Source organism: Gavialis gangeticus, unplaced genomic scaffold (genome assembly GCF_001723915.1).
Source record: "Gavialis gangeticus isolate Ggan-Ray unplaced genomic scaffold, GavGan_comp1, whole genome shotgun sequence".
Classification (NCBI taxonomy): Eukaryota; Metazoa; Chordata; order Crocodylia; family Gavialidae; genus Gavialis; species Gavialis gangeticus.
In genome coordinates this window covers 19,361,837-19,374,800 of record NW_017729024.1, presented here as the reverse complement: position 1 = coordinate 19,374,800, position 12,964 = coordinate 19,361,837, and the positions used below count along the sequence as shown (strand labels likewise).

General features: G+C 43.8%; 1 protein-coding gene across 1 annotated transcript in view; it reads right to left on the bottom strand.

Annotated features, from left to right (window-relative positions):
* HAPLN1 (hyaluronan and proteoglycan link protein 1) overlaps positions 1 to 12,964 on the bottom strand; it is a 142,779-nt gene that overhangs the window by 48,098 nt on the left and 81,717 nt on the right. Inside the window, exon 3 of the mRNA XM_019516925.1 lies at positions 2,089 to 2,460. Coding sequence (XP_019372470.1) covers positions 2,089 to 2,460 — 372 coding nt within the window. The remainder of the gene's footprint in view (positions 1 to 2,088; positions 2,461 to 12,964) is intronic.

Sequence of the window (12,964 nt, the reverse complement as noted above, 5' to 3'; positions counted from 1 at the left end):
TGGGTGTAAGCCTCCTTTTTAGCAAGGAGACATTCCCGGATGCTTTTGGCGAGCCATGGAGGCTTGTGTGCTCTTCTGCTCCCTTTAATCCTCGTTGGGATTACCTTCCTTTGGGCTTGGATGTCTCAGGCTGTGGATTCCCCTGCCACAAGCTCCCCTGACACCCTGGGCTGTGCTGCCTCTCTCCTGGCATGGGGACAGGAGTTGGAAGCCAGAGGACGGAGGGAGAGCCCTGAGTCCCCAGCTGCCGTTGCAGCCAGAGTGGTGTAGGGAGTAGCAGCTTGGTGGGATCCCAGGAGCTACAAACTGCCTCTCCAGGGCTGCATGCAGATCACAAATCAGCAGTTGAACAGCCTAGCTAAAGAGGATGAACCAACATAATATAGCTGTTTGAAATATTTATGCACATTTCATTTATGAAACTCTTGCTTCTTCTGATGGTGAGATCCAGCTTTAACTAAGCCATTTGGGGTTATTGTTGTATTCAGATCTTAAAAACAGTTGTACTGTTTAATTACAACTGTAATATATTGCAGGCCTGGAACAAATAAGCAAACCTTCTCTTTTTTCTTAAATGCTTTTTAGAGAAAACCTAGTTTCGTACATAGCTATTAATCTTTTACTAAAAAACTCCCAGAATATCACAGCAGTTACTCAGATTCTATAACTGCCCCCTTTCAAATAACTCCACTGATAAAAGGTAATGGTCATCTGCAGGACAGGTTGTGTATGTACAGTAAAAGCTCCGTTAACCAGCACCTTACAAGCTGGCATGTCCTATTAACCGGCAGGCCGACTTGTAAGGTAAAGTGGCACTTCCGGTTTCTCCAAGCCCCCACAGCCCAGGGCACAGCAGGGTGCATGGGGCCTGCATCCCTGCCCCTCAGGTCCTTTGAGGCCTGCGGGAGGGTTGGCAATGCAGTGGGAGGGTCGGTGATGCCGTGGGAGGGGCAGCAACACTCCAGATGCAGCAGGAGAACCGGTGGCCCAAACAGGACATCTGTTTGGGTCTCTCAATTAACCAGCTGATTTTGTTATCTGGCACTCCCTGTTCCCCATGGGAGCTGAATAACAAAGCTTTTACTGTAATATCTACCAACCAGAATATTCAATTAATTTGAATTGTTGAAATATAATAAATATATTTTACTTTCTTTGTAGATCTATAACAATCATGGACATATCATTCTATAGATCAAGGGTTACAGCACTGGCTGGCCCATCAGCAACAATACTGAGCAATGTGCTGTAGGCAACGTGGCTCTTGTTGTCAACTTCAGTTGAAAACTTTTAAGTTCCTGTGTCTATGAGCAATATTGTAGAGCCTCACAGTTAGTCTGCTCCCTGGATGAGATACTAGCGTAGACAATGCATTAGCTAGTATTGAGAAAATTATTCCAACTATATCAAAATTTCATAGATTTCATAGATTGTTAAGGTCAGAAGGGACCTTAGTAGATCATTGAGTCTGACCCCCTGCCCTGGGCAGAAAAGAGCACTGGGGTCAGATGACCCTAGCTAGGTGTTTGTCTAGTCTCTTAAAGACCTCCAAGGTAGGGAAGAGCACTACCTCCCTTGGAAGCCCATTCCAGATTTTGACAACCCTCACCATAAAGAAATGTTTCCTAATGTCTGCTCTCTGTCAGTTTATGGCCATTGTTTCTAGTAACCCAAAGGGGTGCCCTGGTAAACAGAGTGTCCCCTATTCCTTGCTGCCCCCATTTCCCTGCCCCCGATGAATTTGTAGATGGCTACAAGATCCCCTCTCAACCTCCTTTTTGTGAAGGCTGAAGAGATTCAGGTCCCTCAATCTCTCTTCATAGGATCGTACCTGCAGGCCCTTAACCATACAGGTAGCCCTCCTCTGGACCTTCTCAAGGTTATCCACATCCCTCTTGAAGTATGGTGCCCAGAACTGGATGCAGTACTCCAGCTGCAGTCTTACCAATGCTTAATAAAACTTAAGCTAAATATAGTAAGTGTAAGACCTTTTTCATTCTGCTACTGCTGCTATTATTAATCAGTATTTAGGAAAAAAATGTACTTGTTAGGCCACCCCCAGACATCCATGATTTATGTGCTACCTACCTTGTAAATCCAGAGTTACCATTGCTGTGTCATCCTCTAAGCCTTCAATCACCTCACATTTATATTTCCCATAATCCTCCAGTGTTAGAGCTGTGATTACAAGAGAAGCATCATTTGAACTGCCTTCTTTCAGAAACACTCTGTCCTGGTAGTTTCCGTAACTCTTCCTGTGGTGTCCCATAGCAACAAAGACATCCACTTCTTTGAGGTAATCTGAGGTGAGTTTGGTCCACTTGACCCGGATTCTGTGGGTTCCTGAGCCAGCTGTTATACTTTCACGGTAAAATTTACATGGCAGTGTAACGTTGCCGCCTCTGTGTGAGAAGACTTTACTTTGTTCTGCTACCACAGATAGATGGGGGCCATCATCTTCTAGGATGTGAGAAAAAAAAATTAGTCTGCACTTCATCATTTTAAAAATGAGATACATGATATATGCTGTAGTAAACATTAACCACATGATACAGTAGAGCTGCATGCTGTGTCCACTCACAGCCAAGTTGTACTAATCAGAACAGTGGATATTGTACCAGTTCTGTTCTAATGTTGGATAAGGAACACATGGGTATTCAGATATTAATGAAACCCTGTGTCTTGAACTGAGACAGTATTTCAAATGTAGTCCTTACTTCCCTGGGGACTAAGCAGTTAGTAATACACAGTTAATAATACACTGATTTCATTGGACCCTGCTTATGAAAGGGCAGCTTGTGACCCATCAGTGGAAAGGAGAAAGCAGCTGCAAGGTACTTCTTTCACAGGTAACAACTGAAGAGGTAGCTGCTACTTGCACAGGAAGGACTGATGTTGTGTAACACAGTGGTCTCCAACCATTTTAAATAGGAGATCACCTTTGGCATTTAAAAGCAACCCAAAATCTACTGTGTGCCACTGCTACCACCCCCTCCCCCCTGCCCAGCAGGTATGTCTGTGGGGAGGGAAGGGGGCGCAGATTGAGACAGAGGGAGAAAAAATTATTTTGGGGCATGCCTCCCCAGAAGGTAAGTTGCACCTGGCTGGGGCCACACTCAATTTACCCCTGCTCCTGCGGCACTGTCCCTCACCGTGGGACCCTCAGTCTAGCCCCTGACCCTTCCCTCCCCCATGGACTGACCTGCTGGGCTGGAGCATGTGCATGCATTCACACGGCCACTCAGCCCCTCACCCCAGCCTCAGGTCGACTCCAAGAGGCTCCAAGATCTACCACAAGAGGTGGATCGAGATCCACTGGTTGGTGACCACTTTCACTGCCACAATGTGGGCACATCTACACAGGCATTTACTGCAGAGTTGCCTGATTAGCTGTACCCGTACAGGGCTATTAGGCTGGAGTAAACTAATTAACTCCACTGGAGGATAGTATTTGTAAATAAAAGTACTGCTCTGCTGTGGAGTTTTTTATTCAACAGTGCTGCATATAGAGATGCTGGCAGGGCTGGCTGGGGCACAAAGGTGCTTCAGTGTGAGAGCTGTCTGACGACTTGTTCTGCACTGAAGCACCCTTGTGCCCCAGCAAGCCCCTCTGCAGCACACTGAGTCGGGGGAGCAGCCCCAGGCTGGCAGACTGACTGCCAGACTTCCCTGCCAGCCAGGACTGCTCCAACCCAGCTCAACATGCTGTGGTCCTAGGTGCATGTGTAAACATGGCTCCTGGGAGCAATAAACTTTGGTGTGATATGCACTGGAGTTTATTGCATCACATTAATATGCACATGTAGTTGTGCCCTGTAACAATCAGCAAAGTTAAGCTAGCACAACAAGGGAAGTAACTTGGCTCAGGTAAAGCACTGATTGGTAACTTTTATAAAGTGGGGGCCATTTTAGTGGAGCTTAGCTCTAGGTGCAGCCTGCTTCTAACCCAATTCATGCCACCAGAGCTGGAAATGCAGTCACTGCTCACCCCGCAATGCTGCTTCCATTTCCTTGCCTTAAGGGTGAAAGTCCCCACTGGAGAAATTCCAACAAAGTCCCTCACTGATAAAATGCCACAGAACCCTCCCAGCCCCACAACCCAGATAAAATGTTTCAGTGAGCCAGATCTGCCCCGCAAGGCTATAGGTTGCTGACCCCTGAGGTAGAGAGGTCTGATTACTGATAGCTGTCCTCTAGAGCCAGAAGGAAAGAAGAGTGTATTTAGCAAGAAAGAGGATAGTGAATTATTTTCTTTGATGGTCAGCATGGAGCTGATCTCCTATGATCCCCAAAAGATTGAGCTTCTTTATGTTGTACAAATTGAAGGCCCCTGTACCAGTGTAATCCAGTAACCAGTGCAATATACATTTTTCCCAATGCACTCAGTGTTGCTCTGTTATTAATTCTGAAGTGAAACCTGGAAAATTATCCAAAAAGTTTGATGCTGTGGGGGCCAGATTATAAGGCCTTTACTCACCCTGATGAGCACTTACTCCAGTGAGTAGTCCAATTGAAAACCACAGGTTTTGCCTGAAGTCCCTGCTTTCAAGCTGTTCCAGAGCCTGCTGCTATTCACTCTTCCACTTTCTCCTCTTTCCTCCACCCTCCCCCCAAAATTCAGCAACAGAAGAAAGAATGGGAGGAGCTGTGGCAGTGCTCAGCCCTTGCTTTCATGCAGCTCTTCAGGCTCCATGCTGTGGCCACTCATACTTTTTTTCCTTTCCCCGGCTGCTGAATTGGGGAGGGGGTGCAAAACGGTAAGAGGAAGAGCAAACAACAGTGAGTTTTGGACCTATTGAAAGCAGGAACTCAGGGCAGACCCTGCAACAACTAGCCAGGGAATACGTGGAGTTCACCACATACGCAGAACTCTAAGAGCTCGCTGGCAACCATGATCACAAAAATGGGTTTCAGCCACACTCCCTTTGGCTGTGTGTCACATGCACAATGAGCTCTCTTCACTGTGCATGGGCCATGCAGCTGCTCCTCCTTCCCCATGGTCCTGGATCTGCCCATACTAACAGGGTACAATGCATTTATTCATTTGAAGTTTATTTTGGCCCAAATTTAAGTACTAAAATGCCAATATTTTATAATAATATGGTAGAAGCCAGAATGTGAAAGTGTCTCCAATTTTCTGCTCATGTTTTGACTTAGTCATTGATTTTGGGTTACATTCAAAGAACATAAGTCCACCAAAATGTATCTGAATTTTTTTTACCACTTCCCATAACTATCTGAATTTTTTCACTTGCCTTCCTCAAGCATCTTCCTTGTTGTAACACATGAAGACCTCTTCACCCTTGGGACTTTGTTCTATTGTCTCAGATGTACAAACACCTGAGTCAGCAACTCCTTCATCCTCAATGTTTCTACCCTAGATCCCTTGATTCAAGTTCCATTTTTTCTCTATCAAGGCATTATGGTTGATATTCTACCAAACCATGAAATCTACTGTAAGTTGAACCAGTTGCTCTTTTCGGTTATTTTGTCTCTGGGGCTTCTTTGATCCCAATGTACATCTTAATATACCTTGGGAAAATCCCAGGTTTTGGCAGTGACAGTTGGCCCAGTCACCAAGCAGTTAAAATAACTTCCTTCATCACTCCCTCCTACTGTCATGCATAGCTTGCAAAAACTGAGATAGCAAGGGCAGCTCTGGTGGAGATGGTTGCACATATTGCCTTCTTTTACCATTAGAGACCTGGACTAATACTAAGCAATCACAAGGATCCACTTACTACAAGAAAATTACTAACTTAATTATACATATAGAACAAGAAAACAGACTTAGCAGTTCCGTCCACGTGGTCTGTATCTGAACTAAACTGCATAAAAATGTGCATCTCAAATACAGCACAAAATCTTGCTCCCATTAGCTCCTTATATAAGCTCTCTCTCTCTCTCTCTCACTTGCTCTTTCATACACACATGCATACACAAACATATACCAGCACATGTGCACATAGAAAGTATCTACACATTCATTAATAAGCTTTAGGTAATGTGGATTAAATCTAGTACCCCCATTGCTAGGTACTAGAAAAACGTATATTAGACTATTTTAAAGCACATTAGCTAAACAGCATGGTTGTTGGTGATACTATAATGCACATTAAATTAGGCTAATTCCCACTGAAGTACATGTGTAGATGTACTGAGTCTGTAGAACCTTATCCAAAGCCTATTGAAGTCAGATTTCTGTTGACTTTAGCTTTGGTTTTGGCCTTTAGAAACAAAAACCTAGAAATGCAGGTGAAAATATGGTCAGTAAAAGGATTTTGAGAAGGGAAGAGGAAAAGAGTAGGATGGGACCCTGTAAGGCAGGCTCAAATAAGCTTCCAAATGAGCACATCTCGTATTGTTCCACGTATCAGCCATCTACAGCTTGTTTTGTGCCTGCCATTGCTTTGACTGCAGTAGCTGATTAGGCACTCAGTGGCTTGTACATTTCTGTATACAGCCCCAGGCTTTTGAATGTTGGAAAACTTGCTGGATAAATGATGCATTCATTCCCCAATAATAGGAAACATAAGCTTGACTTTTCTATATATTTCACATTGGGTACATGACACAGCAAGATTTAAACTCCTCAGGAAATGCTGCATTTATAATCAAAGCATTACTTCCCATTTGGAAGTTGTAATCACAAAGGCAATCTCATGCAGAAAATGTGTACGTATTTAAAGATAAAAGAAAAAGTACCCCACATAATTTAGTTTTTAGCCAGGAAGGAAAGTACAAAGAAAATTACTTCTGTATATGTGGAAGCATTGTACCCAGGGCTTGCAATCTGTTGTAACACAAGTCTGGCTATGGCAGGAACCAATCTCAGATGGGGAAAAGCTCAAGCCCTCCAGTGCATTTCATCTTTGCCTGAGGGAAAAATTCCTCTGATTGGCTGTCATACTTACTTCCAGGTCTCCTGGGGAAAAGCAGCAAGGCAGGGCTACTGTAGGGGGCAGACTCAGCTGTTCCTGTCTCTTTTAAGGAGAGAGGGGTTTGGGGAAATGAGAAGAACCCTATTTTCATAGGCGGGGAGGAGGAAGGACAGAGAAAAACAAGCTCAAGACAGCTGAAGTCCTTTTCCAACTGAATGAAAAATGAATGAATCCACTGCTCCCCATTCTCTTGTGTATCCTAGTAACACCAAGCCTATAAAGGTGAAATGCGATGCCCATTTTATCCGGGCCTGGGAGCAAGGGGACACTGCTGCATGTGCTCTCCACTGCCAAACCTGGGAGAAGAAAGGGAAGAGCTATGGAACTGAAGTAAAGACAAAGCTAGAGCCAAATTCATAGTTTCATAGTTTCATAGTTTCTAGGGTCGGAAGGGACCTGAGCAGATCATCTAGTCCGACCCCCTGCCATGGCAGGAAGAGCACTGGGGTCAAACGACCCCAGTAAGGTGGTCATCCAACCTCCTCTTAAAAACCCCCAGGGTGGGAGCCTGCACCACCTCACTTGGAAGCTGGTTCCAGACCCTAGCCGCCCTGACCGTGAAGTAGCGCCTCCTGATGTCCAACTTAAACCTTCCCTCCGCCAGCTTGTGACCATTGTTCCTGGTCACTCCTTGCGGCGCTCGGGGGAACAGGGACTCCCCCAGCGCCTGCTGATCCCCCCTAACCAGTTTATAACAGGCCACAAGATCCCCCCTCAGCCTTCTCTTTTGAAGGCTGAACAGGTTCAGGTCCCGCAACCTTTCCTCATAGGACCTACCCTGCTGTCCCTTGATCATTCAACTTACTCAATAAATTTGGGAGCATTTGGTAAAATTAATTGTGTCTCTGGGACAGGCGAGTGAACTGAAAAATCGAAGTCAGACCAAAAGAAAAATCTATTCTTTTAATAAAATCTTTGTGGTTGTCCTTGGGGTCTGACTCACAATGTTTGAACTCTTTGGGTTGCCAGTACTTTGCAAAATATTAATGCATGTATATAACAGGCTCCCTCTGTGCCTGGACAATAAAAGATGTAAACTGGGCATAACTGTAACCTAGGCTGCATGTAGATGTTAATTTCTGCTGGAAGAAATTTCTTTTAGTAGAAAAGTAGCTCAGGAAGTAGACTGCACGAGCGTCCCTCCAGCCCCATGGCTGGAGAGGTTCACAGACAAGCTCTCTAGCTAGGGGGCACTAGAAGAGTGCTCCCTGCAACACCCCTCCCTTAGGGTAGCCTATTAGTTGGGGAGTTTGCCCTCTCCCCTGCCTGGAAAGGGGCAGGCTCTCAAGTGGTTGAAAAGCAGCAGGTAACACAAATAGCTCTAGGAGAGTTCCAGCCCTAGAGAATGCCTGCTTGCCCCCCACCATCCCACCAATAAGCTGATTGGTAGGAGAAGGGTATTGTTCTGTAGTGGGAACCCTCCCTGCTTTCTCACATAGGAAAATAGCTTTATTCCTTGCACTTGGTCTATTCCTGGGCTGACCTGGAGGAGTGCAAGAGCATTTTGTCATGGTGGCAAGGCTACTGATCCTTGCTACTATGGCACTGCAGCCTGCCTCACTTTGCTCTGCTTGGGGTCAGCTGGGCAGCAAGGGGAAACTGGTGGGACTGGAAGCTGGGCTTGGGGAAAGCATCCATGTACCAGACTCCTGGCCCCTCTAGCTTTTCAATCACTTGCCCCACTGCTCAGCTGAGCAGCAGGGGGAGAGAAAGCAGGCAGGAGGTAGCACTCCCTGCCCTCAGTTCCCGGTGCCTGGGGAACTAAGTGGAGAGAATAGCATGGCAAAGCCCCTGCTTCCTTCTTACACTGTGGGAGGGAAGGGAGGAGCAGCTGCCTCCTTGTGCCTTCTCCAACTTGGGGAAGGCCATGAAGCACTTTCCTCTGGTTCCAATTCGTCTTTTTCCCAGGAGGAGTTAAGCGTCTTTTCCCCAGGAGGGGTAAAGTGTGTAGGCGTTCAGTCTCTTGGGAGAAACTCTCCCAGAAATGATTTAAGCATGGTTCTTCCTGCATTACTGTTCTCCTGAAGTGGCTTGAACATCTGCACGCTTTTTTTTTAGCCAGGAGAATGCCAGTTCTCCTGGTAGACACTTTACATGGTTCAAGGCTATAGCACAGTGGTTGCCATCTGGGATGGTATGAGTCCCTTCCAGGGGCACAGTTTTGGAGGGGTGTCCTAAATCTAAAAAGGTTGAGAATCATTGCTATAGCAGCTTTTGCTGTTGGCTCTGGAGGTTCCTGAGTCAAACGTCAGCCAAGATGGTGGTTTTATTCTTTTTTTTTTTTTCCTTTCTGCCTACTCCAGATCATTTATTGCATAATTCATGTTCTGAAATAGCATCACCTCACTGAACTGGCAATCATGCCTTCCTGTACCATCAAAGCCCGTTGCACTCCAGGGGAGTCAAACTCTTGGCAAAGGTAGACAATATTTCTATCTCTAGGCCATGTAGGTAGTTTCAGTTTGGAACTTTGCCAGTAGGAGCTGGCACATGGTGGTCTGAGTCACAATATCTCATGGATTCTCTGGACATATATGTCCCAGTCACCAGTGCCTACTTTTCAAGCTATGTTAAAGATTTCAAGTCTACTTGGGTCTCCAGAGCCAGCCCACTTAGCAGCACCTCTGCCTATAACATTGGCCACTGGGAACTAGTTTACTGCAACAAAAGTCAGTCTAAATGTGCAGTATATCTTGCTATGTTAATACAAAGAATGCAAATCTGATCTGAGACAATGAACTGTTTACAGATGAGCAAATATCAGTTACAAAGGCATGTCAGAAATCCTCCTTGATCATTTCTCCCTGTTAATTCTTTGATAAGCTATCTTTCACTTTGCTGAGTAAAATTATCTATGAATCCATATGGTAGGATTTTCTGAATGATGAATTAGGGAGTATGTGAGTGTATTCAGTCTGAATGTCATATTAAAGAGAAAAAAGCAGCTTGGGCATCTAAAGAAATTTTAGAATGGTTATGTTGCACTGCACTGCAGAGCATATCAGCATCCCTAAAGCCAAATTTTTACAGCCTCAGCTGACATCTTACTAAGTGGGTGCTTGAACTGTGACTGTATAGCTTCTTTTGGAGATAAGACAGGCCGTATGCATGGTCACATAACAGCCTTATGCAATGGGGTAACCCCTTGCTCTAGATAACCTTTAGATACTCCTTGTGACTCACAAAGACATCTGACAATAAAGTTAGCTTAAACATCCTGACTAGTACTCCCAATCTCAACATGATCAGAACTGGGTTGGAAGGCTGGGGTGGAAGAAGCTTGCCAGACAGGGTTTCCAATGGAGTCATTCCAGGAACTAGCCATTCCAAAGGAAAGCAGAGTTTTGTCTCATAAGGTAAACACCAGTTTAGCTGTTATGAGCCAGACCTACTTAAAGTTCTATACAAAGGATAATAGAGATAGGGATCGATTTTTATTTTACAAAGGCCTAATTAGAAACTGTCACAGCACTGGCATCCTAGACTTCACAGAACTGACTGTAAATGAACTCCCATAAGATGAATATTAAAAAAAATCCTGTCTATCAAAGGATAGACTGCAATTTTATTAAAGAAACAATTTCCTTTAATAGGGTTATGTGTTTTACATTTTCTTAAGAGAAAAAAGAATTACTTGAACAGCTTGCTTTGCCAAGTTTTCTGCCTCTGGAGTGACACTAAACAGGTTTGAACAGTCTTGCTTTCTGATGCTTCCCTAGATATAACTTCAATTTCTATGTTCTTTCCTAGAATCAGGAACTCCTTCAAGGCTTAATTATATTCTTTCCTATAAATAAATTACAATGGGCCTGAGGATATCATGTTGTATTATTCTCTCTGTTAACAGTGGACTATGACTTGTCAGAGGAAGCAGAAGATGTGACCAAAAGGATTGATGGGGAAGAGAAAGGCAAAAGTATAAATAACTTGCAGACAGCTTGATATATCTGGGTAGATACAGCCATGAGAAAAAATACACTGCTATCAGGTCATTGGATGTCCACATTGCCTAGCCTCTTGCTATTTAATCTGGCACAAAGTAAAGCTGCTGCGAAGGTTGATCTGAATGAGTTAATGTTGACTTAGGAATTACTTAAAGACCTGCTGGAATCTTGCTGCATAAAGCAGCTTCTCCTTCACTCTCCCTAGCCAAATCAAGTATATTTCAAATTGAATATTGTTTAAGTAAAAGTGAACATTGACAGCTATATATATGAGTGTTGGAAGAAAGACTTTTAGCCACCTTTCTGCATCACAGTTCATTGTGTCCCTTGTCTGACTGTTTTGCAATTAGCACTCTTGTTTTGTTTGCTTTCATTCTGTGTATGCCTGTAATGACTTTAGCAGTATTTCTGCTTATGGTCAAATAACAGATTGATTCATTAACACACTGTTAGGTTTCTCAGCTTAACTGCACCTTCTGATTTTTGTTATCTTTAGTTCTCAGAGGCACATTCACAGCTCTCAGTGGTTTCCCTTGGCTTCTGCACCTATTATGAATAATAGCATATCAACTTCAGATGATGATTGGGACAGGGGGAAGGAGGCAAAAATCTATCTGGTAAGCATACATATCTCATGTTGCTAACTGTGGCCCTTGTCAAATGGTTTTGTCAGATTTTATCCATGAAAATGATTCAGAATATAATTCTCATTATGCCACCCAACGCAGTTAGTCCCTAGGGGCCAGATTTCAAGGGAAGAACTTACAGACGAACAGCAGAAATGTGGATACTAGACAAAAATGGCAATTATAAGAATTTCTTCCTTATCTATAATGAGAATGTTTTTACAGCATTGCCATGTTCTAGGTAGGTGATCTGTAGAAACCTTTAATGGCCTGCTGCTATTTTAAATTTACTCTAAAATCCATTAACTTGGATTGAATTTTGCTTTGCTGGCTTGTTCTTTATATGATTAGAGCAATATTAGACTTAAAATAGGCTCATACTCCCTCCTTAGATATGGCAACACAGCATGCCATACTAGGGTAACAGTAACTTCCACTAGGCATAATAGCTAGAAAAAAAATGGTGCTTATAAAACTAAATACATAACAGTATCAGAAGTAGAGCCTGTTATGCATGGAAATATAAAAACAAGTATTTGTATTTATAATGAATGCTAATAACTTCCCAAAATTGTATTGTCAGACTAACATAAGCTTTTTGTTTATATTTGGTTCAAGCACCAGCTACACTTCATTTATGTCAAAAGAGGAAAAATATATATATATACACAAGTGTCTATGATTTCCACTCCAAGCTTGTCAAGAAAAAATATTTTCTACAACATTATTTTTGTAGTATTAATGACAGATTGGGCCTCTGATGTATAGTATCTCATCAGCTAGTAACAGATGCCAGATAAATTGGAGTTAAAAGTTCAGATAAACTGTTCCAAATCAACAGTACAGCTACAAAAGAATTTACAAATATAAGAAGGGAAATGCAGCTTTCTGTAGAACACTACTATGAAAGTTCCAAGTTAAAATGACTTTGGTTCTAAGTTAAAATGGCTTGCTTACACTGTCTGTGTCTACATGAGGTGTAGACTGTGCAGTTGTTACTGTGCAGTCAGTTAGTACTTGCATAACCAAGTACTAAATGACTGCACAGTAACTAGTGTTACAGCGCAGTAGTATCCCAGCACAGTTGCCAAGGGACACTTACTTCACAGTAGCTTGTTACTACTGCGCAGTAGTATTGCATCACAGTTAGTCTACACGTGTACAGTAAGCAACTCATGTGGATGTGGCTACTTGGTGCAGCTACATGTGCCATTAAAGTGATAAACTCCAGAGAAGTTTGCATTGGAGTCAACTGCTCCTAGGTACAGTGTCTGCATGTGCGCCCAGGACTGCAGCAGTCTGAGCTGGGGCAGAGGAGCCCCTGGTTGCCGGGGCCCCATGGAATCAGCTTTGGGCTCCAAGTGGTGGCACTGGGAGGCAGAGGGGCTGTCAGGCTGGGGCACAGGGGTGCTAAATTGTGGGGCTAGGTGGCAGGCAGCCCCCGGCACTTTAG